Source organism: Cetorhinus maximus, unplaced genomic scaffold (assembly GCF_964194155.1).
Source record: "Cetorhinus maximus unplaced genomic scaffold, sCetMax3.hap1.1 HAP1_SCAFFOLD_2533, whole genome shotgun sequence".
Lineage (NCBI taxonomy): Eukaryota > Metazoa > Chordata > Chondrichthyes > Lamniformes > Cetorhinidae > Cetorhinus > Cetorhinus maximus.
In genome coordinates, this window is record NW_027598470.1 from 15,694 (window position 1) to 42,721 (window position 27,028).

The 27,028-nt window shown below is 52.3% G+C and overlaps 1 protein-coding gene across 2 annotated transcripts; it reads right to left on the reverse strand.

Moving 5' to 3' along the window:
* Positions 1–326: 326 nt before the first annotated feature.
* Positions 327–27,028, reverse strand: LOC144677437 (solute carrier family 22 member 6-A-like). Of its 2 annotated transcripts, XM_078537529.1 has the most exons (10): positions 26,573–27,026; positions 23,880–23,983; positions 20,957–21,111; positions 19,652–19,820; positions 15,274–15,397; positions 10,139–10,254; positions 9,073–9,287; positions 5,147–5,255; positions 3,550–3,753; positions 327–635 (listed from the first exon to the last, which is right to left on the reverse strand). In XM_078537529.1, exons 1-10 carry the CDS (start codon positions 26,972–26,974, stop codon positions 521–523), a joined length of 1,713 nt encoding a protein of 570 aa, XP_078393655.1. In that variant the 5' UTR covers positions 26,975–27,026; the 3' UTR covers positions 327–520. The 2 variants fall into 2 exon arrangements, with proteins under 2 accessions (XP_078393655.1, XP_078393656.1); XM_078537530.1 differs by lacking the exon at positions 3,550–3,753 and having other exon boundaries at positions 26,573–27,028.

Consider the following 27,028-nt stretch of genomic DNA (forward strand, 5'->3'; position numbering starts at 1 on the left):
CCCAGCCCGGCCCCTCACAAGATCACCTCGCCTCACCCTCCACCCCCACCACACCCCCCTACCCCAATATCTGAACCCCTCCACCAAAGTAGGCAGAGATCATGCCCTTCCCCAACCCAGAGTGGACCCACCTACCCTTGCAGGTCCCAAGGCCCTCCTGCCCAACCGGAAGTCAAGGCTGACGACTGGGTGGGCAACCTGTCATGCGCAGAAGATGGGCACGCCGTGGAGTTAGAATCTTAACGCCCGTGGGCAAACGGAACCATAACCTTGGCCCCATGACCTGCCCCCTTTAATATCCAATCTTAAGAATGAGTGGACCCAAATTTATTTCTTGTGTTTTAGTTTCGTGATGGTTAAATTTCGATCATCTCAATCAGCGAATGTACAATATCCCGCGTCCGTTATATTGCGGGTTAGGAACGTGATGTATGACGCGTGTTGTATGTTCTGGGTCATAGTGGACATAAGTTATAGAATGTCAGTCGGCAGTCAGTAGCCTGAGAGGGCTGATGGGGTATTAACAGTGAGGTGTGTCTGGTTCAGAGGACTGTTGCATCAGTGATGTCTGTGTTCCCTGCAGCGGAATCTCATCTTTCTTTGGCTCTTCACCTTTTTCAACATCTTTCTTGGCTCTGGAAATAAAGAAATAACAAAGCAGTGATTAGAAAGCATTCCAATTTTGTTTATGCATGTCCCAGATTGCCCTCCCCCTCTCTTCTGGAGTCACCTCACCCGAGTGACTATTCTTCAGCTGGGAGCAGAAGGTCAACAGGCAGTTGTCACAGCCGAGCAAGATTCTTTCCTCGTTCTCCAAGAGCGGGTCAGAGGCTGGGAATCCTGCGGTGAGTAACTCACCTCCTGACTCCCCAAAGCCTGTCCACCATGTACAAGGCATAAGTCAGGAGTGTGATGGAATACTCCCCACTTGCCTGGATGAGTGCAGCTCCCACAACACTCAAGAAACTCGACACCGTCCAGGACAAACCAGCCCCGCTTGATTGGCACCCCACCCACAAACATTCACTCCCTCCACCACCGACGCACAGTAGCAGCAGTGTGTGTACCATCTACAAGATGCACTGCAGGAATTCACCAAGGCTCCTTCGACAGCACCTTCCAAACCCATGACCTCTACCATCTAGAAGGACAAGGGCAGCAGACACATGGGAACACCACCACCTGCAAGTTCCCCTCCAAGTCACTCACCATCCTGACTTGGGAATATGTCGGCCGTTCCTTCACTGTTGCTGGGTCAAAATCCTGGAACTCCCTCCCTAACAGCACTGTGGGTGTACCTACACCACAGGGACTGCAGCGGCTCAAGAAGGCGACTCACCCCCCACCTTCTCAAGGGGCAATTAGGGATGAGCGATAAATGTGGGCCTAGTTGGCGGCGCCCACATCCCGTGAATGAATTTTTTAAAAATCGAGTGGGAGTCCCTGGATTCTAATCAGGAGTAGGAAACCCAGCTGGTTTTACCCAAACTCTCTCTGACCATGGATCTTCAGCAACGTTCCCTCTCAGGTGTCTGCATTTGAGGAGCCTTAGCAACTCGGAAGCAAAATACAATTGAAAAGTACCGCACATTGTTTATTTTGAGCACGGCCATTGCGATGAGAGGAAACATTGATCCTGAGGCCAATTGTAGCACCCCTGTTACTGTACTGGCTGAGTACTCAAATAGACCATGGTGCTGACAGGCAGTGGTGAGGGAGGTGAACTGAGATGTCCCCCATTGGGACCAACCATTTCCAGATGTTTGACCAGGAAATCTACCTGGGTTTGGTCTTTACCCTTGGCAGAGGTTGGGGTAAGAGTGCCCCCCGATAGCGAGCATTTGCTTTATTGTGGCAGGGAAGAAGGAATGACACAGGATCAACGACAGTAACAAATTGCATTCATTGGTGAGCTGCTGCAGTGCATCTTGTAGATGGTACACACACTGCTGCTACTGTGCGTCGGTGGTGGAGGGAGTAAATGTTTGTGGATGGGGTGCCAGTCAAGTGGCAGTTTTGTCCTGGATGGTGTCGAGCTTCTTGAGTGTTGTGGGAGCTGCACTCATCCAGGCAAGTGGAGAGTATTCCATCACACTCCTGACTTGTGCCTTGTAGATGGCGGACAGGCTATGAGGAGTCAGGAGGTGAGTTACTCTCCGCAGGATTCCCAGCCTCTGACCTGCTCTTGTAGCCACAGTATTTATATGGCTGGTCCGGTTCAGTTTCTGGTCAATGGTAACCCCCCCCAGGATGTAGATGCTTTGCACAAGAGTCGGAGGAATGAAAAGTTCTGGAGGGGAACGTAGGGCTAGCAAGGGAAGGGTGAAGCCATGAAACGATTTAAATACAAGAGCGGAGGATGTTGGGAGAGCATTGGAATAGTCAAGGCTGAAGGAGGCAAAGAGAAGGGTTTCTATTTGGGCTGGGGCAGGGCTGGAGGTGGGTGATATTACAGGGATAGGGGTAGGGAGTCTTTATGATGATTGAGATTAGAAGCTCAGTTCAGAATTGAATGTCGAGGCTGCAAACAGTTTGCTTCAACGTGAGGCTGGGGAGGAGAATGCAATCAATGACAAAGGTATATGGAGTTAGCGGCAGGTCTTATACGTCAAGACCTTTTGGTCCTGTTTAATGTTTAATGGGGTGAAATTGTGGCTCAGCTGAGACTGGACATCGGACAAACATTCTGTTAACGTCAAGAGAGGCGCGAGGCGGGTGTCTTCAACGTGCATGTTGGCCGCCAAGCATGTAAATGAGGAAGAGGAGGGAGCCTGGCGAGGCAAATCCACGAGGGACTCCACAGGTCCTGAGGGCAGGGAAGAGAAAAGCCCGATTCTGGAGAGGCTGTGGCTTCCAACTGGAGAGCGGACCAAAGCGCGGTGCCCCACTGAGCTGGATAACGGAGGACGGCGTGGTCAACCAGGTCAGAGGTCACAAAGTGGTCAAGGAGGGAAAATATATCAAGTCACGGTCACAAAGGAGCAGCTCTGAACCCCAGGTGGGTTAAGGCATATGGTGGATATCCCAGAACACACGGAGCAGCAACTCGACCAAGGGCCACAGATGAGGAGAAGGTAGCCTGGGGATGGTGGTATGAGCATCAACCCAATGGACACCGGTATAAGAGGTCATTATTTTACAATAGGATGTTACATAATGCAACTCACGAAGGCTCCTTCGGCAGCGCCTTCCAAACCCGCAACCTCTGTCACCTAGAAGGACAAGGGCAGCAGATGCATGGGGAACACCTCCACCTGCAAGTTCCCCTCCGAGCCACTCACCATCCCGACTTGGAAATATATCGGCTGTTCCTTCACTGTCGCTGGGTCAAAATCCTGGAACTCCCTCCCGGACGGCGCTGTGGGTGTACCTACACCACAGGGACTGCAGCGGCTCAAGAAGGCACCTCCTTGAGGAGGCAATTAGGGATGGGCAACAAATGCTGGGCCCAGCCAGCGAGGCCCACATCCCCGTGAACGAATAAATTAAAAAAAAACCCTGCTGTCAACCTCTTAACGCAAATCCAAGTGAAATGTTGGCACTACAGACCTGCTTTCTACCTCCTCGATCGTGTCTGGTAATGGCTTGTTGAGCGTTTCCGGGAGAAGAAATGCAGAAACTCCAGATATTATCGCCATGCCGCCGTATATTAGCATCGGCAGGTAGGCCACAGATTCACCCGTCAGCTTCACAACCGGGGCCACCATGGATCCAACTCGGGCCATGGTGTTTACGAGTCCTATCCCTGTCTGCCTATGGATACAAACAGAGCGTCAGAAGCTGGTGTTCGAATACTGCCGCCCTCCTGTCAGGCAGGCGTTGACTCTTGCTTGGCACGTGTTTCATAGTCGCCGGGCACCAGCCGGGACCTTTGGCTTGTTAAACCATTCTTCAGGCGCAAGTTGCCTGGCTGACCTTCAGCCGTCGCAGCCTCACCTGGCCGGGTCCTCACCTGCTGTCCGCACCCAATTTGTACAGAGCAGCCACTACTTGTTTCACTCCACATCAGGTAGTGTCCCGGAATTGTAGCACTCTAACTGACGCCTGACTGAGAACGGCGTAAAGCACATCCAGGCATTGTAGACACGATTAGGAGCAGGAGTAGGCCATTCAGCCCCTCGAGCCTGCTCTGCCATTCAATAAGATCGCAGTTGATCTGATTGTAGCCTCAAATGCACATTCCCACCTACCCCCGATAACCAATGGCTCCCCTGTTAGTCCTGCACATTCCCACCAACCCCCGGTATCCAATGACTCCCCTGTTACTCCTGCACATTCCCTCCTATCCCCAATAACCAATGACTCCCCTGTTAGTCCTGCACATTCCCTCCTATCCCCAATAACCAATGACTCCCCTGTTAGTCCTGCACATTCCCACCAACCCCCGGTATCCAATGACTCCCCTGTTACTCCTGCACATTCCCTCCTATCCCCAATAACCAATGACTCCCCTGTTAGTCCTGCACATTCCCACCAACCCCCGGTAACCAATGACTTCCCTGTTAGTCCTGCACATTCCCGCCCAGCCCTGATACACTTTGACTCCCTTGTTAGTCAAGGATCTATCTCCTTCGGCCTTAAAAATACTCAGTGACCCAGCCTCCACCCGCTCTCTGGGGAAGAGAGATCCACGACCCTCTGAGAGAAAGAAATTTCTCCTCGTCTCCGCCTTAAATGGGAGGCCCCTTATTTTTAAACTGTGCCCCCTCCCCACTCGGTCTAGCTTCTCCCGCAAGAGGAGACACCCTCTCAGCACCCACCCTGTCAAGACCGCTGAGGCTCTTAGAAGTTTCACTAAGATCGCCTCTCATTCTTCTGAACTCCAACGGACCTGTCCCACCTTTCCTCATAAGATAATCCCGCCCCCAATCCCTGGATATCAGTCAAGTGAACCTTCCCCGAACTTTGCTTAAGGGTCTATTCTGTATTTACGGTCTCTTTACCCACCGGGCCGTTCAGGGTGCCTCATTTTATGCTTCTTGGTGGCAAAGGCATGCTTGACTGTTACTCAGGTCGATCCTCTGACCATGTCCCCTTTTCCTCCGCCTCTTTCCTCTGTGTACCTTTACCCCAAGTCTATCACCTCACCCCCCATCCCCCCGCCAGCCTGCTGGTTTCACTGGGAGAATGTAATGGGAGTACCCACCTGACCACGGTTGGATAGAGTTCACCTGCATGGAGGTAGCAGCAGCTAAATGCAGTTGCAAGGCATCCCTTCCCAATAGCCGCCAATGACGTTCGTAAGATCTCTAGGTCTGTAAGAGAGATGGAACAAGGGGAGATGTCGTTGCACGCGACGTTTAATAGAGGGGTTCCCAAACTGTGGGTTGCTCAACCCTGAGCCCAGGCAGCAACGGCGACTGTGGAGAGAGGGGACTGCCCAGTCTGGAGGCTGGATTGATGTCGCCAAACTTTACTCAGTTCTGTTGAAGAGTCATACGGACTCGAAACGGTAACTGTGCTCCTCTCCGCAGATGCTGTCGGACCTGCTGAGTTTTTGGAAGGTGAGGGGGCTGAGCCAGAAAGGGTTGAGAGGCAGCGTCAAACGTTTTACTGTGTTTCCACTCCTGTTTGGCCTGTTGTACAGGCCCCTTAATTATCCCAGGATAGTGACTCTGCCTCACAGGGACCGACAGATGGACCAAAGGTGGAAGAGGGGAGAGCGGCGTGTGTGTGTGGGGAGGGAGAGGAGGGTTGTGTGTGTGCATGTGTGGGAGAGGAATGTTGGGAAAGGTGTGTGTGTGTGCGTGAGTGTGTGTGCATGTGTGAGGGGGTGAGGGATGTTGAGAAGGGTGTGTGTGTGTATGTGTGCGTTAGCATGCGTGTGTGTGTGTGTGAGGGAAGTTGGGAAGGGTGTGTGTGTGTATATGTGCATGAGCGTGTGTGAGTGTGTGTGGAGGGTGTGAGGGATGTTGGGAAGAGTGTGTGTGTTTGTGTGCGCGTTAGCATGTGTGCATGTCTGTGTGTGTGTGTGTGTGTGTGAGGGAAGTTGGGAAGGGTGTGTGTGTGCGTGTGTGTGTGTGTGTGGGGGGGGTGTGAGGGATATTGGGAAGTGTGTGTGAGTGTGCTCGTGTGTGTGCGTATGTATTGGGGGGTGTGAGGGATGTTGGGAAGTGGGTGTCTGTGTATGTGTGCGCATGTGTGTGCGTATGAGTGTTTGTGTTGGGGGTGTGAGGGATGTTGGGAAGTGTGTGTGTGCGCCTGAGTATGTGTGCATGTGTGGAGGGTGTGAGGGATGTTGGGAAGTGTGAGCGTGTGTGTGTGTGTATGTGTGTGTGTGAGTGTGAGTGTGCACGTGTGTGTGGGGAGGTGAGGGATGTTGGGAAGTGTGTGTGTGAGTGTGAGTGTGCACGTGTGTGTGGGGGGGTGAGGGATGTTGGGAAGTGTGTGTGTGTGTGTATGGGTGTGGGGCGTGTGAGGGATGTTTGGAAGTGTGTGTGTGAGTGTGTATGGGTGTGGGGGGTGTGAGGGATGTTTGGAAGTGTGTGTGTGTGTGTGTATGGGTGTGGGGCGTGTGAGGGATGTTTGGAAGTGTGTGTGTGAGTGTGTATGGGTGTGGGGCGTGTGAGGGATGTTTGGAAGTGTGTGTGTGTGTGTGTATGGGTGTGGGGCGTGTGAGGGATGTTGGGAAGTGTGTGTGTGTGTGTGTATGGGTGTGGGGCGTGTGAGGGATGTTTGGAAGTGTGTGTGTGTGTGTGTATGGGTGTGGGGCGTGTGAGGGATGTTGGGAAGTGTGTGTGTGAGTGTGTATGGGTGTGGGGCGTGTGAGGGATGTTTGGAAGTGTGTGTGTGAGTGTGTATGGGTGTGGGGCGTGTGAGGGATGTTTGGAAGTGTGTGTGTGTGTGTGTATGGGTGTGGGGCGTGTGAGGGATGTTTGGAAGTGTGTGTGTGTGTGTGTATGGGTGTGGGGCGTGTGAGGGATGTTGGGAAGTGTGTGTGTGTGTGTGTATGGGTGTGGGGGGTGTGAGGGATGTTGGGAAGTGTGTGTGTGAGTGTGTGTGTGTGTGTGTGTGTGAGTGTGAGTGTGCACGTGTGTGTGGGGGTGAGGGATGTTGGGAAGTGTGTGTGTGAGCGTGTATGGATGTGGGGCGTGTGAGGGATGTTTGGAAGTGTGTGTGTGAGCGTGTGTGTGTGTATGGGTGTGGGGCGTGTGAGGGATGTTTGGAAGTGTGTGTGTGAGCGTGTGTGTGTGTATGGGTGTGGGGCGTGTGAGGGATGTTTGGAAGTGTGTGTGTGAGTGTGTATGGGTGTGGGGCGTGTGAGGGATGTTGGGAAGTGTGTGTGTGAGTGTGTATGGGTGTGGGGCGTGTGAGGGATGTTTGGAAGTGTGTGTGTGAGTGTGTATGGGTGTGGGGCGTGTGAGGGATGTTTGGAAGTGTGTGTGTGAGTGTGTGGGTGTGGGGCGTGTGAGGGATGTTTGGAAGTGTGTGTGTGTGTTTATGGGTGTGGGGCGTGTGAGGGATGTTTGGAAGTGTGTGTGTGTGTGTGTGTATGGGTGTGGGGCGTGTGAGGGATGTTTGGAAGTGTGTGTTTGTGTGTGTGGGAGAGAGGGGCCGATTGCAGTGTATATGTGGGGGAGATGGAGGTGGGGAGGGGCTTCACTGACTCTTCTGACACCAGAGAATGCGGAGTTGCTTGGTTGTATGTGTACATAAAAATAATATTACTTTACAAAGTGCTTTTAAAAACAAATGTTTGTATTTATATGATATTATATGTTGATCGATTATACATGAGCATTAATAATTATATACTGAATGTTGCTTTGCTGCTTTATTGTTCTGATTTTACTCGCGCCTGGGGTCAGGTTACTTTTCCTGTGTTAAACTGGGGTCACATTGGAAAGTGGTTTGGGAAGTGCTGGTTTAACAAGTTGCTCGACGTGTTTGGATACCTTCCTCTGTTCACGATTTAAACGTGTGGCCAATGGATGAAGATAAAGTCTTGGCCGGGTTCCATATTCTCACGGAGCCCAAGAACACAGGGACCAGCGTTTCAAGCGATGCCCTAGCGGAGATCAGCAGACAATGGGGTGGACCCTTGCCGCCTGCGCAGGCCAGCGACTGGATTCTGCCCTTTTGCTCTCAGTCAGGAGGAATGCCACCTCTCATGCCCTATTCCTCTTTGCTGGAGGAAGCAGCACGGGTACAGTAGGGTTGGCTTTGACCCGACGTGCACTCGAGGCGGGCAGGAAGAAACCCCCGTGGCACCCAGGCCACACTCCGACGCTGCTGCGCTCATCGTCTAGCCCAGGGAGCGGGGCCGTCGGACATCAGGGGTGACGAGGGGGAGCAGCAGTCGGGTCGGAGGCCCGAGGAAACAATGGACCAACCTGACGCGAAGCTAGTTGTGGAGAGAGTGGAGGTGGGGGGGTGCGGGGGCATTCTCCAGTGGTAACAGCACTGAGAGGACGAGCAAGGTCAAGGCCGCAGAGGGTGACGGACACCCTCTGGGGCCCCAGAGGAGAAACCAGCTCCTCCTGGTCAGCACGGATTTCGCAGGAAGGTGTGATGCTTCCTTCCGGGAATTTAAAAAAAAACATTTGTTCACGGGATGTGGGCATCCCCGGCTAGGCCAGCATTTATTGCCCGCCCCTCATTCCAGTTAAGAGACAACCACATTGCTGTGGGGTCTGGAGTCACGTGTAGGCCCAGACCGGGTGAGGAGGGCAGATTTCCCTTCCTTAAAGGGGACGTTAGTGAACCAGATGGGTTTTTACGACAATCGGCAATGGTTTCGTGGTCATCGTCAGACTTCCAACTCAGATCTGCCATGGTGGGATTCGAACCCGGGTCCCCAAAGCGTTACCCCGGAATGCCAGCCCAGCGACAACAACACCACGATGCCACCGCCTCTCCTCCCACCCCCCTCTGCGGCTGTGTGCCGTCATCTGCCAGGTTTGGTAACCGCGTGGGACGCCCTGAACTTACGATGTCACCCGGCCCCCCCGGCCGCAGTGTTTCCATCCATGTAAAGCCCCATCCCCCCCCATTCCCGGCAAGGGCAGCTCCCCCCAGTGTTGGACCTGAGGCCCAGTTAAAAGGGGTGAGATGTCAAGCCGTTGCCCTCACCTTTTGGAATGAAGATGTTTGCTATCACAATGCTCCCGGCCAGGATGAGAGAGGTCCCTTGCGTGAACCGTCGGCCTATGTAACTTAGCATTATCACGCCCACCAGTTTCGCTGGAATGTCGACGGCTCCAAAAATGACCTGGATGAGGTAAATATCCACTCCGAACCCTTGCAGGTCTATCGCCACCCCGTAATAGGCAAAGCTGGTTGAAAACCTGCAAGAGGAGGAAGACTGAGTTGGAGAAGAGTGGGTTCTATCGAAACTCTCCAGCTTGCATTTAGAAAACATCACAGGAGCGTTATCCACATTTTGACACCGAGCCACAGAGGGAGACGTCGGAATAGACAACCAAAAGTTTCTTTAAAGAGATGGGTTCGAAGGAATGTACCGAAAGAGAGAGAGAGAGGTGAAGAGGATTAGGGAGGGGACTCCTGAGCTTAGGACCAAGGTAGCTGACAGCACGGCTGTCGATGTTTTTATATATTTTACCATGGGATGTGGGCATCGCTAACAGGGCCAGCACTTAGTTGTTTTATACATTCTTTCATGGAATGTGGATGGCAATCCCTAATTGCCCCTTGAACTCAGAAGGGCAGTTAAGAGTCAGCTTGGGTCTGGAGTCACATGTAGGCCAGGCCAGGTCAGATGAGGATAGCAGGTTTCCTTCCTCCACCCCACCCCAAAGTAATAAGGTTTACTTTAATCTGTCCATTTTGTGCTTCCCACATTGGCATAGTGGTTAAATGGCCATTGAAGATGGTTGTCATGGTCACCATTACTGAGACTAGTCAGTTCCATTCCAGATTTATTAATCCCACCAGCTGCCAAGGTGGGACTTGAACCCGTGATCCCCCCCGCCCAGAGCATTAGCCTGGGCCACTAGGGCCAGCGACGTTACCACTACACCACCCTCTCCCCCCATGGCGGGAATGTCTTAGACAGAAGCAAAATACTGTGGATGCCGAACATCTGAACCAACTCCTACCCCCCAACTTCCTTTCTCGATAACGATAATATCACCACCATCTTGTTACCTGGTTCAGAGCCCGTTATCTAATAACTTACCAAATAAGCATGGTACAGCAGGCCGTTTTGCACATGACAGGTGTTTTGAACAGGTCTAGTACACTGTATGTGTCCTTGGTGTTTGACAGCTCTTTCTCCATATTTGACTTGAGAATCTTTGGGAACACACACAACGATATGAGACATCAGTGTTGAACATGTTCTATTTATCTGATCAATACATGTCTCAAGTCTTATTAAAAAGAGAAGAGCCAGAGTTGGCGGGGGGAGGGGGTGGTGGTGGGGGAGGGAGGTGTTGTTAACTGGGAAAGTTGCGTGAAGAGCTCAAGGTTTTCACGTAGGATATCGTCGAGTTTGCAAAGAGTTAAAGAAAAGGGGTGGTAAGCCAGGAATCGTGGGTCAGCTTAGGTTTTAGGTTGAGGTCGGGTGGAAAGGCCAGGATGGGTTTTTGGGGCAACAGGGGGAGAATGTATTGGAGCAGAAGACTCATTTCCAACTAGACTGAATGTGCAACAAAGAGGAAGGGAGAGTCGGATGGCACGCTTACAGATTTGAAGGAGGGAACTTTCAGAAGGTCAGCAAAGGGAGGAAGTGTTACTAAGGTCAGGGGACAAGGATAACTGCTGCGGCGGGGAGGGGTGAAATGAATTTGAGGCTAGTATTAAGAGGTCAGATTTTCTCTTGAACCCTGTGAAAGATGGTTGGAACCAAGTCCTCAGACATTTTTTTTCAATTCTTCCATGGACGTGGGCATCACTGGCAAGGCTGGCATTTGTTGCCCATCCCTAATTGCCCCTAGTGAGTGTCTCACTAGGCCATTGCACAGGGCAGTTAAGAGTCAACCATATTGGTGTGGGGTCTGGAGTCACATGTAAGCCAGACCAGGTAAGGATGGCAGATTTCCTTCCCTAAAGGGGCTGGATGGGTTTTTACAACAATCGATGATAGTTGTTCATGGTCACCATCACTGAGACTAGCTTTCAATTGCCAGATTAATTAGCTGAACTTAAATTCCACCAACTGCTGTGGTGGGATTTGAAACCACGTCCGCCAGAGCATTAACCTGGGCCTCTGACATTACCACTACACCACCACCATCTCTCCGTAAAGGGTAGCAGCACTCATCCTCCGGTAGGACACAAATCTTCAAGAAGATCAATGATTGTTAACCGCAGGTGGCGTTTGGTTCGAACGGGCAACTGAGCTTCTCAGAGCCACTTTGAGCAATAATGCATGATGGGAGAGCTCGATTGGAGGTCAGAGATGATGGTGGGACCAAGGATGTCAACAAATGAAATAAGGGTGGAATCATTTAAGGAAGAGAGACAGAACAGGGAACTGCAGGCCAGTTAGCCTGACATCAGTCATCGGGAAATTGCTGTAATCTATTATTAAGGAAGTCTTAACAATGCATTTAGAAAGTGATAGTATGAGTCGATATAAGCCAATGTGGTTTTATCAAAGGGAAATCATGTTTGGCAAATGTCTTTTGAGGAAGTAACTAGTGAGGTAGGTAAAGGGGAACCAGTAGGTGTAGTATATCTGGATTTCCGAAAGGCATTCGATAAGGTGCCTCTTAAAAAAGTTAATCAGCAAGATAAGGGCTGAAGGAAGTTGAGTGCAATATTTATTCGTGCATAGAGGATTGGTTAACGGACAGGAAGCTAAGAGTAGGAATAAACAGGATATTTTCAAGTCGGCGGGCAGCGAAGGGATCAGTGCTGGGGCCTGGGCTGTTTATAACCTATTATTAATGACTTAGATGTAGAGACGTTGGGCCAAATCTTCCCGATTTGCATTGGAACCACTGCGTCGTGCATATTGGTCGTATACGAGGTTTACAAATTCTGATGCAGTGGCCAGAAGAAGCCACTCAGTTGCAGGAATCCATGCGGAGACCGGCAAAGAGGATCAGCAGGCAGAAACATGCCCCCTTTTTTTATGGCACTTGCCTCCATGTGCTTCGTTGAAATGTCCAGTATGTTAATGAATGGGCGAGTGGATTAATGGGTGGGTAAGCAAGTGAGGTGGGTAGTCAGGTCGGTGGGGGGTGGGTTAATCGAGTCGAGAGGGTAGTCGGGTCGTCGAGGGTTGATGGGGTCGGAGGGGGGGTATTCAGGTTGGGGGTCAGCCGGGTGGTCAGGAGGAGTAGTTGGGGCGGGAGGGCCTGGTTTGGTTTTGTAGTTACCTGGATGTTAAACTAGGTTTTAATCTGTCTCACTTCCTGGCTGACTATCCAGGTAAGTACATCGGGATCCGTCCGGAGTCTCCGACTCTTAACTCCGAATCGGAGACGTTCACGGAGGGTGCCCAGGAGCAGGAGAACCGCCCACCGGAAATTCAAACTTCCAGGGCAATTCCCACAGAAGTACGCGGGTCAGGACTTTCCACAGGGTCCCGACCAGCGTACGCCCGGTCTCCGAGGATCCGGAGCCCGGAAGATTTGACCTGTTGACTAACATAATTAGACTTGCTAATGATGCAAAGTGGGAAGATAAGCTGTGAGGAGGACACAAAGAGGCTGCAAAGGTTAAGTGAGCGGGCAAGAAGATGGCGGACGTTGGGAAGTGTGAGGTTATTAACTTTGTTGGCAAGAGTAGGAAAGCAGAATGTGTGTTTAAGAGGTTTGGATCTTGAAAAATGTTGATCTTCGGGGAGACTTGGGTATACTTGTGAAAATAAACAAGGTTAGCATGGAGGTACAGCAAGCAATGAGGAAGGCAAATGGCGTGTTGGCCTTTATTGCAAGGGGATTGGAGTACAAGAATAAGGAAGTCTTGCCACAACTGTGCAGGGCTTTGGCGAGACTGCACCTGGAGTGCTACGTGCAGTTTTGACCTCCATAGTTAAGGAAGGATAGTGGAGGTGGTGCAGTGAAGGTTCACCAGATGGGTTCCTGGGATGAGAGGATTGTCCTATGATGAGGCTGAGTATATTGGAGAGGGGACCTCATTGAAAGCTACAAGATTCCGAAGGGGCTTGATAGGGTGGGACGCTGAGAGACCGTTTCCCCGGCCCGGGGAATCCAGAACCCCAGGTCAGCATCTCAGGATGGGGGTCGATCATTTAGGACAGAGAGGAGGAGAAACGAGTTGCGAAAGGTTGTGAACCCTCCACTCGTAGGGTGGTGACTCTTTAGAATTCGCTACCCCAAGGGGTTGTGGGTGCTCCGTCGCTGAATACATTTAAGGCTGGGGGGGGACAGACAGATTTATTTTGTCTCTCAGGGAATCAAGGGATAGGGGGAGCGGGCGGGGAAAGTGGAGTTGAAGCCCGAGGTCAGCCACGATCGAACTGAATGGTGGAGCGGGCTCGAGGGGCCGAATGGCCTACTCCTGCTCCCGTTTCTTAAGAGAAAAAGCTTGTATTTATCCTGTGCCCTTAACATGTCCTCAGGAATCGCCAAAGGGCTCGAGAAAACCGAAGAATTACTTTTTTAAAAAAAAACTTTTTCACGGGGACGTGGGCGTCGCTGGCAAGACCCAGCATTTGTTGCCCATCCCTAATTACCCCTCGAACTGAGCGTCTCGCTCGGCCATTTCAGAGGGGAATTTAAGAGTCAACCCCATGGCTGTGGGGCCTGGAGTCACGTGTAGGCCCAGACCGGGTAAGGACGGCAGATTTCCTTCCCCTAAAGGGGGCATTAGTGGAACCAGATGGGGTTTTTTTTTAACAACAAATCGATGATGGTTGTCACAGTCTCATTACTGAGATTAGCTTTCAATTCCAGGTTTATTAAGCGAATTTAACTTACGCCAGTTGCCCGGGGTGGGATTGTGAACCCGATGTCCCCAGGGCGTTAGGCTGGGCACGACTAATCTAGTGACCTGACCATTATGCTGCCACCTCCCCTGAGATGGTACCACAGGTTCACTTAGGCTTTAAATGCCTGAAGGTTGACTTGAGATGGAAAGGCCGAGAGGGACTTCTGAGACCCTGTGGAAGTCACTGGCCGATAACTTAACTGGGCTGTCGTTTTAAACCTGTTATAAAATGACTGCGAGAGGAAATGACTGCCAGGAGGAACTCCGGACGAGCGTGTCGAGGCGTTTCTACGCTGCTGTTGAAAAGCGACTTCCCAGCCAAACAGCGGGGCGGGATTGAGATTGTAGCTGCTTCGGTCGTTGGACGATCTCGGTTGAAACTGTGAAGGCTGTGAGGCCGAGACTTTCGATAGGAAACTCGTGTGTCATCCCCGTCGCGTTAACGTTGTCCAAAACAAAAAAAACCCACCCCAAAGGCCTGCATTTCTCTAGCGCCTTTCGCCACCTCGAGGCGTCCCAAAAGCGCCTGGCGGCCAATGAAGCGCTTTTGAGATGGGTCAGGAGTAATGTGGGAAAGGCGGCAGCCATTTTGTGCACAGCAAGCTCCCACAAAGGGCAACTTGACAATGACCCAGGCTTTAGTGATGTTGGCGGAGGGATAAATATAGACCAGGACACTGGGGCTAACTGCAACCCCCCCTGCCCTGTGGTTCTTCGAAATAGTGTCAAGGGACCCTTCACATCCACCTGCGAGGGCTCCTCGGTTTAACGTCTCATCTGAAAGGCGCACCCTCGACAGCACAGCATTCCCTCAGTACCGCACTGGAGTGTCAGCCTAGGTTTCTATGCTGAGGTCTCTGCAGCAGAGGATGTGAGAGCACAGCTCACTGACTTGGTTCATTGGTGTAGCCATCGGCTGACACCGGGGATGGCAGGACTGTCGTACGAGGCGAGAGATTGGTCCGACCGGGCCAGTATTCGCTAGAGTTTAGAAGAATGAGAGGGGACCTGATTGAAACGTATAAAATTCTAACAGGGCCGGACAGACGAGATGCGGGGAGGATGTTTCCCCCGGTTGAGGGGAGGGATACGGGGGCAGGCCATTTAGGACTGGAGATGAGGAAAATTTTCTTCACTCAGAGGGTGGTCAACCTGTGGGATTCTCTACCCTGTGGAGACCGGGTCACTGAGCATATTCAAGAAAGAAATCGATAAATCTTTGGATATTAGGAGCATCGAGGGGCATGGGGAGAGAGAGCGGGAACGTGGCGTTGAGATTAGAGGATCAGCCATGATCATATTGAATGGCGGAGCAGGCTCAAAGGGCCGAATGGCCTGCTCCTGCCCCTAGTTTCGACGTTTCTAATCGGGATGACTACATGTGGGACGTTTTCCCGTAACGGCACTTACGGCGCTGGTGAGCTTTTCGCCCTCTTCCCCCCTGCCGTTCAGTTTTGCCACCCTCTTGAGATGTTTCAGGGCCACGTCAGCCCTGTTGTTCAGAATGAGCCAACGGGCGGACTCCGGGAACCACCTGTGGGAATGACCGCAGTTACTTTGGGATGAGCACCTCAACAGTAGAAACAACCCCCACGGTCGCTTAGGACAGCTCATCAGGACGGCACTGGGGCTCCCTCAATTGTTAAACAAACCTGGGCCTGGGGCGCGCTGGATGTCAAGCGCCATTTCAAAGCCATTTTTCCTGCAGACTTCTCCCCCCCCCCATCCACCTGCCCTTCCCTGCGTCTACCCCAACCCCCGCCACCCCGACAACCACCGGCCCACGCACAGGCCTTTTATCTGTCAGCCTCGACTGGCGAGCTGACAGGCTGTTTTCACTTTGGGGTAGGCCCAACAGCCTGGGGGTTCTCACCCGGCGATCTCACCTGGCTGTACGCCCTCGGCGTGGGTTGCTGGAAAGCAATCGGCGGTGGGGTGGTGGGGGGGGGGAGCTGGTTCGACACTTTTCGTTCCTTCGTACTGTTCACGGGGGGGGACGTGGGCGTCGCTGGCGAGGCCCAGCTTTTGTGGCCCGTCCCTAATCGCCCCCCTGTGAACTGAGTGGCTCGCTCGGCCACGTCGGAGGGAAGTTAAGAGCCGTCCGCACCGCTGTGCGGGGGTCTGGAGTCACCTGTAGGCCCAGACCGGGTAAGGACGGCAGATTTCCCTCCCCTAAAGTGTATTGTTATGACTGGGATAAAAGCAAAAAACTGCGGATGCTGGAAATCTAAATCCATCACCACCGTCAACACCTCTTTTGTCCTTTTGTCTGTGACATCTTTTGGCAATCTCCACCTATCACTGGCCCTCTATCCAGCTCTACCTGTCCCACCCCCCCACCCCTTAAACCAGCTTATATTTCACCTCTCTTCTACTTTTCCTTAGTTCTGTTGAAGAGTCATACGGGACTCGAAACGTTAACTGTGTTCCTCTCCGCAGAGGCTGCCGGACCTGCTGAGTTTTTCCAGGTATTTTTTTATTTTTGTTTTGTTACGACTGGGATCTGGGCGTCTCCGATTGAGGAGAGCTGGAATCCAGGCTGTGGCGAACTAGTGAGGCTTTACTGAGTATTGACACTGTTTACAGAGACGGACTTTAGCGGTACTCCCATCAGAACCTCCTCCTCTCCCGTTCCAGTTCCATGTGACCTGACATTGTCTGACATCACCGATAATGCGCTCCACTATTAGTATAACAGCTATTAACCCTTTATACTCCCTCCCCTCCCTCCCCCACCCAAGGCTTTCGTTCTACTCATTAACATTAATTATTTACGCACCCTACTTCTCCCCACCTTCGCCACCCCCACCCCAGTCGCTGCCCCCTTCCCGGAGTTCTAGGGAAAGACACTGCGGTGATTTGACTAATCGGCCGCATTGTGTTCTTATTTCCTGTAAGCGGCGTTGGAGCTCCCCCAGACCTGTAAACAATTTCGGAAATTCCCTTATTATCCGCTTTGCCCCTGTTTGTTGAGCCCGCCTACCTTGTAGCCAAGTGGCAAATGGGCAGTCTCTCTGGCTCAGTCACGAACACTCCTGACTTGGGGTAACAGAGAACTTCTGGTCATTTCTCTGCCCCTATAAGTGAAGCGTGGCAGTCATTTTTTTAACAATTCACTCACGGGATGTGGGTGTCGTTGGCTGGGCCCAGCATTTATTGCCCATCCCTAATTGCCCCTTGAGAAGGTAGTGGGGGTGAGCTGCCTTCTTGAACTGCTGCAGTCCCTGTGGTGTAGGTACACCCACAGTGCTGTTAGGAAGGGAGTTCCTGGATTTTGACCCAGCGACAGTGAAGGAACGGCCGATATATTTCCAAGTCAGGATGGTGAGTGGCTTGGAGGGGAACTTGCAGGTGGTGGTGTTCCCATGTGTCTGCTGCCCTTATCCTTCTAGATGGTAGAGGTCATAGGTTTGGAAGGTGCTGTCGAAGGAGCCTTGGTGAGTTGCTGCAGTGCATCTTGTAGATGGTACACACACTGCTGCTACTGTGCGTCAGTGGTGGAGGGAGTGAATGTTTGTGGATGGGGTGCCGATCTAGTGGGCTGCTTTGTCCTGGATGGTGTCGAGCTTCTTGAATGTTCTTGCAGCATTTCAGCTGCAGGTCCAGGTGCCTTTTCAATGAGGTGAGGAGGGTTTCTGCCTCCACCACCAAACCTGACAGCGAGTTCCAGACACCCACCACCCTCTGGGTGAAGAGGTTCTTCCCATGTCCCCTTCTAATCCTTCTACCAATCACCTTAAATCTGTGCCCCCTGGTAATTGACCTCTCCCCTCAGGGGAAACAGGGGATCCCTGTCCACTCCATCTCTATCCATCTTGGCCGCCTCCTGATGTCCCCAGCATCACAGATGCCAGTCTTTGGATTCACTCCACGTGATATCAAGAGACGGCTGAAGGCGCTGGATACTGCAAAGGCTACGGGCCCTGACAATATTCCGGCAATAGTACTGAAGACTTGTGCTCTAGACTTTGCCGCGCCCCTAGCCAAGCTGTTCCAGTACAGCTACAACACTGGCATCTACCCGGCTATGCCCAATTGCCTAAGTGTGGCCTGTCCATCTGTTCTCCCATGGGTGTTATGCTTTTTCCATGTATTTAGCTTACGCATCATATTTAAATTGTTGCTTCCGAATAAACTACTTATTAAAACTCACAAATGTGAATTTGGACCCCTCTTTTGGGTAATCTGCGACTTCCAAAACAACGTAAAACTTCGCTCTCCGAGCCACTCACCATCCTGACTTGGAAATATATCGGCCGTTCCTTCACTGTCGCTGGGTCAAAATCCTGGAACTCCCTCCCTAACAGCGCTGTGGGTGTACCTACACCACAGGGACTGCAGCGGCTCAAGAAGGTAGCTCACCCCCACCTTCTCAAGGGGGCAATTAGGGATGGGAAACAATTGCTGGCCTAACCAACAACGCCCACATTCCTTGAAATAATAAAAAAGTTAAGCACTGGGGGCTGTCTTCAGGTTGTGAAAGGCATACGAACATATGAAATAGGAGCAGGAGTAGACCATTCAGCCCCTCGATTCTGCCCCCCCATTCAATAAGACCATGGCTGGTCTGTTTGTGTTTCGAGTTCCACATTCCCATCTACCCCCGATAACCTTTGATTCCCTCGCCTAACAAGAATCTATCTACCTCCGCCTTAAAAATATTCAGTGACCCCGCCTCCACCCCCTTCTGAGGCCGAGAGTTCCAAAGTCGCACGACCCTCTGAGAGAAAAAATTTCTCCTCATCTCTGTTCCTAAAAGGGCGACCCCTAATTTTAAAACAGTGCCCCCCTAGTTCTGGACTCACCCACAAGAGGAAACATCCTTTCCACGTCCATCTTGTCAAGGCCGTTCAGGATCTTGTACACTTCAATCAAATCACCCCCTCACTCTTCTAAACTCCAGTGGAAACAAGCCCAGTCTGTCCAACCTTTCCTCATGAGACAACCCACTCATTCCAGGTATCAATCTAGTAAACCTCCTCTGAACCCGCCTCCAACGCATTTACATCCTTCCTTAAATAAGGAGACCAAAACTGCGCACAATAACCGAGCTGCGGTCTCATCAATCGCTCTTCCTTGCCCTCTTTCTATATCAGCACTGAGTGGCGGCAAGCTATTGAACTGTGGGGGGCATCAGCTTATTTTGTCCAAGGCCAATGGATGCTGATTAAGGGGAAGAATGGTAGCTTTTACTTTTAATGTCCTCCGGCCAGGTTTAAGACTCAGCAGAATCAGAAACCCAACCTGGGTGGTCCTGTGTTATGGATGGTTTCAGTCACGTAGAAAACAGGAGCGGGAGTAGGCCATTCGGCCCTTCGAGCCTGCTCCGCCATTCAATATGAGCACGGCTGATCCTCCATCTCGACGCCGCACTCCCGCTCTCTCCCCATGCCCCTCGACGCCGCACTCCCGCTCTCTCCCCATGCCCCTCGACGCCGCACTCCCGCTCTCTCCCCATACCCCTCAACGCCGCACTCCCGCTCTCTCCCCATACCCCTCAGCGTGGCACTCCCGCTCTCTCCCCATACCCCTCGACGCCGCACTCCCGCTCTCTCCCCATACCCCTCAACGCCGCACTCCCGCTCTCTCCCCATACCCCTCGATGCCTTTAGAGTCCCAAAGTCTATTTCCTCTTCAAATATATTCAGTGATATGGTTCCCACAGACCTTATTCCACTAAAAACGCTACTGCTGTCGCCCCCATGAGACAGACGCGAGACTGTACCGTTCCACCAGGATTAATACCACAATCCAGCCAAAATAAAAACTCCCTTCCGCGACACTTTACCATGAGTAAAGGAAGAAGACATAAAATGGGAAAGCCACTGCAAACTGAAGCCAACGCCAATCTCGGATTCCATACGCCACACCGACCAGGATCAGTTGACCAAACGTGTAGGAATAATTGATGTAGGTCGAAACGCCAGTTCGCACTTTTGTTGGGATCCATTCCAGACCTGGAGGGAGAGTAAGAGGAAGAGTTGAGATACCTTCTTCTGGCTAGGCCAGTGTTTATCCCTAATTGCCCCTTGAGAAGGTGGGGGTGAGCCGCCTTCTTGAGCCGCTGCAGTCCCTGTGGTGTAGGTACACCCACAGCGCTGTTAGGGAGGGAGTTCCAGGATTTTGACCCAGCGACAGTGAAGGAACGGCCGATATATTTCCAAGTCAGGATGGCGAGTGACTTGGAGGGGAACTTGCAGGTGGTGGTGTTCCCCTGTGTCTGCTGCCCTTGTCCTTCTAGATGGTAGCGGTCGTGGGTTTGGAAGGTGCTGCCTAAGGAGACTTGGTGAGTTTCTGCAGCGCACCTTTTGGAGGGTACGCTTATTCAAGCATTGGCATGGGATCTATTACACCCACCTGAGAGGGCTCTCCGGGGACTCAGTTTAAAATCTCACCCAAAAGGACGGAAAATCCGACAGTGCAGCCCTCTCTCAGTACCAGGGTTGCCAACCCTCCCGGATTGGCCTGGAGTTCTCCAGGAATTGAAGATCAATCTCCAGGACACTGCCGTGTGCAAACCCTGGAGAAAAATCATCGGGACGTTCAAAAAAAGATGGACTGTTTTTTTTTGTCATTTCCGTTGAACATTTCTCTTTGCCAGATATAAAAATATTGAAAATGGGGGAGAAAAAGGCCTGTTTTGGCTGACAGTCAAGCATCATCCAATTGGGTCATGAGTCTTTTAGCTTTCCGATTGGCGTAGGAAGGCCGCACGTCACAAGGATGGAGGTGTTGGCCGACTAGTGGCTGGAGCGTGGCTGTGGGGGGCGTTGGGGAGGGATGTCAGGCGATGAAACCTCCAGGAATACATTTAATCTCAGCTCGTTGGCCACCCTGCTCAGCACTGTGCTGGAGTGTTAGACTAAACCAGATCCTGAAGAACATCAGGTAGAGAAGCAAGAGGCACTTAGCCCTCGGAGCCTGTTCCCGCCATTACATTAAGATCATGGCTGAGTTTGACCTCTGCTCCTTCCCCCACTGGGTGTCAGATGCGGATATATCCATCCCAGTTCTGGAAAGGGACTTGAGTTGCTATGGGTGACGCGCTCATTGACCCGCAGGTCAACTGCAGAATAATGAGACGTTCGCTTACTCAGGCAGAAGGTGTTGAGGATGACCCCTGACAGCGCCATCCCGCTCAGAAACCTCCAGAAACAGAACAAGGAGTAGGAAGAGGCAAAGGCCGCACACGTTCCAGCGACTGCCACCAGGAAGTGGGACCAGAGTAGGAGAATCCTCCGCCCGTACCTGTCAATAATAGACACAGGGTAAACGTTAAGATAGAGTAACGCGCTCCACTACATGACCTGGTTTAGCAGCGCTGCTAAACCCTTCACCTGTCCGCGTTGTCTCTTAAGTGGCAAAGTTTGGTCTTTGGGAGTGAGCCCTGTTTAATCTCTCAATGCGTTGTTGGTGACTTTATAACCTTCTGCGATTCACCAGCTAAACTCTCACCGCAAAGTGCGGAGACCAGGAGGAGAGTCCGGATTCCCTCGTCCAGGCCTTTTGCAAGGATAGGTCACCTCTTTCAGGTTCCTGCTTAGCTTGGGCAGCCTTGGCTTAACTCCCGCAGATCACACGTTGCTTTCAGTCAAGAGGCGCACGTTTGGATTGCGAGTTCGTTTCCCACGCTCGTGAAAGAGCCCTTGTCTTTGCTGAGGGGCTTTGGAGCTTTGAGCTTTTATTAGGGGATGCGGGCTGAATGGGTCAGAACCCACGAAACCAGACACCAGCAGAAAAAATAGAAAGCGGGGGAGGATTATACAGAAAACGCAGCCGAGAAACGGGGACTCGACTTTTGCATTCTGGTCTCTATACACCGCATGAGCCTGACCTCATTCCATCTCTACCTCACCTCTCACCCTTCAGCATTTCTTAATTCTCTTTACTTTCCTGTGCTCATCAGATTTTCCTTTGCTGACACTATGTAACTATCGTGCATTCGCCGCCCACCATCTGCTTTTTATTTATTCTTGCACGGGACCTGGGACTCATTGGCTGGGCCCAGCATTTATTGCCCATCCCTAATTGCCCCTTGAGAAGGTTGGGGGTGAGCCGCCTTCTTGAGCCGCTGCGGTCCACGTGGTGTAGGTACACCCACAGCGCTGTTAGGGAGGGAGTTCCAGGGTTTTTTTGCCGATATATTTCCAAGTCAGGATGGTGAGTGACTTGGAGGGGAACTTGCAGGTGGTGGTGTTCCCATCTATCTTTTGCCCTTGTCCTTCTAGGTCTTAGTGGTTACAGGTTTGGGAGGTGTTGTCAGAGGAGGCTTGGTGAATTCCTGCAGTGCATCTTGTAGATGGTACACACACTGCTGCCCCTGTGCGTCGGTGGTGGAGGGAGTGAATGTTGGTGGATGGGGTGCCGATCAAGCGGGGCTGCTTTGTCCTGGATGGTGTCGAGCTTCTTGAGTGTTGTGGGAGCTGCACTCATCCAGGCAAGTGGGGAGTATTCCATCACACTCCTGACGTGCCTTGTAGATGGTGGACAGGCTTTGGGGAGTCAGGAGGTGAGTTACTCTCCACAGGATTCCCAGCCTCTGACCTGCTCTTGTAGCCACAGTGTTTATATGGCTAGTCCAGTTCAGTTTCTAGTCAATTGTAACCCCCAGGATGTCGATAGTGGGGGATTCAGTGATGGTAATGCCATTGAATGTCAATGGGCAATGGTTAGATTCTCTCTTGTTGGAGATGGTCATTGCCTGGCACTTGTGTGGCGTGAATGTCACTTGCCACTTGTCAGCCCAAGCCTGGATATTGTCCAGGTCTTGCTGCATTTGGACATGGGCTGCTTCAGTATCTGAGGAGCCGCGAATGGTGCTGAACACTGTGCAATCATCAGCGAACATCCCCACTTCTGACCTTAGGATGGAAGGAAGGTCATTGATGAAGCAGCTGAAGATGGTTGGGCCGAGGACACTACCCTGAGGAACTCCTATAGCGATGTCCTGGAGCTGAGATGCGCTCCTGCCCACTACCCGGATACTCTCGCGTCCTTTGCTGCTCACCCTGCTGCCTCCCACTCGCTGCTCACTATCCTGCTGCTTACCACTCACTCCCTACCCCCCTCCCCTCCCCTGCTTCCTCTGCTCTCCTCGCTGCTTCCTCTTGCCAGGAAACCAGCAAATGAAGCAGGGGGAGGTGAGAGGGAGCAGGGGGAGGTGAGAGGGAGCAGGGAGGAGGGAGAGGGAGCAGGGGGAGGGGAGAGGGAGCAGGGGGAGATGAGAGGGAGCAGGGGGAGGGGAGAGGGAGCAGGGGGGAGGGAGAGGGAGCAGGGGGAGGGGAGAGGGAGCAGGGGGAGGTGAGAGGGAGCAGGGGGAGGTGAGAGGGAGCAGGGGGAGGTGAGAGGGAGCAGGGGGAGGGGAGAGGGAGCAGGGGGAGGGGAGAGGGAGCAGGGGGAGGGGAGAGGGAGCAGGGGGGAGCGAGAGGGGGCAGGGGGGAGCGAGAGGGAGCAGGGGGGAGCGAGAGGGAGCAGGGGGAGGGGAGAGGGAGCAGGGGGAGGGGAGAGGGAGCAGGGGGAGGGGAGAGGGAGCAGGGGGGAGCGAGAGGGAGCAGGGGGGAGCGAGAGGGAGCAGGGGGAGGGGAGAGGGAGCAGGGGGGAGCGAGAGGGAGCAGGGGGAGGGGAGAGGGAGCAGGGGGGAGCGAGAGGGAGCAGGTGGAGGGGAGAGGGAGCAGGGGGGAGCGAGAGGGAGCAGGGGGAAGCAGAACGGAGCACCGCAGAGACCCGGGGTTGCAGGATGGTGCTAAAGAAATGTTTGATCTTCTTTATCTTTGTTTGATCTTTGCCACCTTGTGCTGTCTGCATTGCAGTGTCAGCAAACTTGCTTTTTAAATGCCCCAGTCAAAAAATACCTATTCCAATGCTCAATGCCTACAATTTCTGTTTGCAAGCAGGAAAATAAAAGTAGGGGGACCGGTCAAAGACCGCACTGAGTCTTGGGCCCCGGTGGCAACTTAAATTTACCCAGAGAGGTCCACCGCTCTCCGTTTGCACGGTATCCCCCATCCCGATCTTACCTATCGGAAAGCCTTCCCAGTACGATCGATCCTGTCAGCACACCACCCATGTAGACAGACTGTGCAAGTTCTCTCAAAGACCTACTGCTGCATACGAGGTCCCACTGTCAAGACAAGAACGGAACCGACAGGGTTACTGAAGGTCTTAGCGACATTGCTAGCTTGTGGCAGTGCTCCCCCCTTTTTTTTTAATTGTTGACAGCCCGCACTTTATTGCCCCAACCTAACCGTCCTTGAACTGAACGTCGCGGAGGGGGCAGTTAAGAGCTAACCGCATTGCTGTGGGGCCTGGAGTCACGTGTAGGCCCAGACCGGTTAAGGATGGCAGACTTCCCTTCCCTAAAGGGGAAATGCTGTGGGGGAGGGACATGGGTTCAAATTCCCACCCTGGCAGCTGGCGGAATTTAAATTCAATTCATAAAAATCTGGAATCTATAAAGCTTGTCTCATTAATGGTGACCGTGACAACTATCATCGATTGTTGTTAAAAAAAAACCCCATCTGGTTCACTAATGTGAACCCATCTGGTTCACTAATGTGAACCCATCTGGTTCACTAATGCCCCCTTTAGGGGAAGGAAATCTGCCCTCCTTACCCGGTCTGGGCCTACACGTGACTCCAGACCCCACAGCGATGCGGTTGACTCTTAACTGCCCCCCTTGAAATGGCCGAGCATAGCCACTCAGCTCAAGGGAAGTTAGCGATCGGCAACAAAAATGCCGGCCTTGCCACATCCCATGAAAGATCAAGTTAAAATAACAATAGGAATAAGGCCTTGTAGGAGCTCTTTTGCCTTCTTGCTTGCCCTGAGGGCTCCGCCATTTTGAAATAGTCAGGTTCCACAGGCTCACGATGGGCGTTTGGTCTGTAGGTGACCGTAGGTTAGGGTCGCCATTAAAGATTGACCTCCTGGAGGCCACTTTGAGCAACTGCTGGGGGGAGGGGGGAAAAGATCCACAGGGGGAAGTACATGTTTTGCAACCCCTTTAACTTTAGATGATTAGCCTCCAAGATTCTGGAGGTGCGGAGGAAGGACTGGCTGAGTGGCCAGGGTGGTTGGAGACAGTGGCGGGGGGAAGCCTTGTAATGAAATCTCCAGGAGCATGTCTGACCAGGGCTGGCCACCTTGACTCCCCCCCACCCCCACCCCCACCCCTACCCCCCGGGTCAGGAGACTGAGGGTTTGAAGCTCCCCACCAGAACGCCAGTGTGGGTGGTAGCCTACCCCTCGAGGGTGGTAACAAAAGAGTGCTGACCCATCAGCAGGGAGCTCGTCCAGGTCAACGACCCTCACTCGAGCAATCCCAGCTAAAATCAGATTAACTGGCTAGTTCGCTCTCGGTCCGTGGGACTTTACACACAGGGCAGTGGTCACTCCACAGAGCCACATTCTTTGAGAGAGGTTTCAGTGTAACAGCAGCCATGAACTTTAATCCCAGCCGAGGTCATGTAACATGAAGGCACTGGTGTTTGTTTTGAGCTCTGCATGCCGTGGACATGGGTTTGATGACTACACCCTTATTTAAATGGAAGTGTTTGTTTAGCCTGTCAAAGGCAGTAAACTATTTGTCCCTGGTGAGAGCTGGAACTGACTAGATCAATGACCTCTCCGTTGATATCTGCAAATGGACAAACTCCGGCAGAACTCAATGTCAAGTCAACAGTAACAGGAAATTGGGCTAAATTCTTCCCCCAGACCTAGTCCAGGGTCCAAGTGTAGAGTCACTATTGCAATATCCCTTTGGAGGTAAAATCAATAGAACCTTACAGATCACAAGGAGGCTGTTCGGCCCATCGTGTCTGTGCCTGCTCTCTGAAAGCTCGATCCGATTAGTCCCACTACCCTCCCCCGCTCTTTCCCCCCCATTGCCCTGCAATACTTTTCCCATTTTCAGCTCTTTATCCAATTCCCTTTCTGTAAATTAGTGAATCTGCTTCGACCGTCCTTTCCGGTAGTGCGTTCCAGATCACATCTCGCTGAGTCATTCAAAAGCAAAATCCTCCTCCCTGCCTTTTTTTTGCCAATTATCTTATAAATCTGTTCACCGGTTGTTGAGGCTCCGACCAGTCAAGAGAGTTTCTCCTCGTCTACCCCCCCAGGTACCGCGCCCTATGGGGGCCTTGGCAGCCGTGGACTTCCATTGGATTGGTCCATCATCATGCTTGGCAAAGTACTGCAGTGGTTTGCCATCAGTAAGTCCGACCAGGAAACTCTCACCGTCAGCCTTATTGGCAGGGCCGGCAGGCTGATAATCAACCTGTTTGGTCACATTGGTGACCATTTGGTCAAATCCTGGAGTGGGACTTGACCCACTTGGCCCACTTCTGGTCCAGAGGCAGGGATGCTACCCACCGCTCCACAAGCCCCCCTTCTCCTTAGCTGCGCAATCAGAACACGCCAACAATTTGAACACCTCTATTAAACCCCACCGCCTTAAGCCTCCCTAGCTCTAAGGCGACCAACGCCAACCCCTCTAGTTTCTGCATCTGACTGAAATCTCTCACCTCTCTTGCCATTCCGGCAAACCTCCTTTTCACCGTCTCCGGTACACATCCTTCCTCAAGCCCGGGATTGGCTGTGTTGTTCTGATTTACCCCAGTAAGTAAGCTCCCCCTTCTACAAATCCCCTACAGATTCACAAAAAATGGGACGCAATTTGTGCTTTGAGTGAAACAGACATTCGCACGTGTACCTCCGTGACGATTGTGGCTTTGAACTGGGAGCGGTTGTACGTCCACCCGTCAGTGCATATCTGTGTGTCATACTCGGTCGTGTTCCGCCAGGTCGCGTTGGGGTCCAGCAGGTGCCACCGAGGCGAGGAATACACGCGGCATTGCTCCAGTTCCTGATTCCGGTCTAGAGGGATGAAAGCGCGGAGAAGCTCCTCTGCCTGCAGCGCGGTGGTAGCGTTGGCGGGACCCGAGCCGTTCATTGCCAAACGGACCCGGCAGTGATGGTCGGGTACGACAGCCACAAAGTTCTGAAGCAGGTTATGGCTAGCCAGGAATAAAACTGGCAATGCTAGCAACAGAATATGGATGACTTGGAATTTCCCCACACTTCCGACCTTCTCCAGGATGTCAGGGAAGCTCATGGTTGCAGGTGAGAGAGACGGTTACCTGTAGAGAGGTTGTTACTAGTTGAGAGA

Bases quoted from the DNA above. Each gene is read 5' to 3' on its own strand.
- LOC144677437 (XM_078537529.1), bottom strand. From the start codon at position 26,974: ATGAGCTTCCCTGACATCCTGGAGAAGGTCGGAAGTGTGGGGAAATTC. The intron at 21,112-23,879 runs GTAAGATCGGGA...TATTATTGACAG, and splicing joins CTGGGAAGGCTTTCCGATAG to GTACGGGCGGAGGATTCTCC. The intron at 15,398-19,651 runs GTAAAGTGTCGC...TCATTCCCACAG, and splicing joins GTCTTCTTCCTTTACTCATG to GTGGTTCCCGGAGTCCGCCC.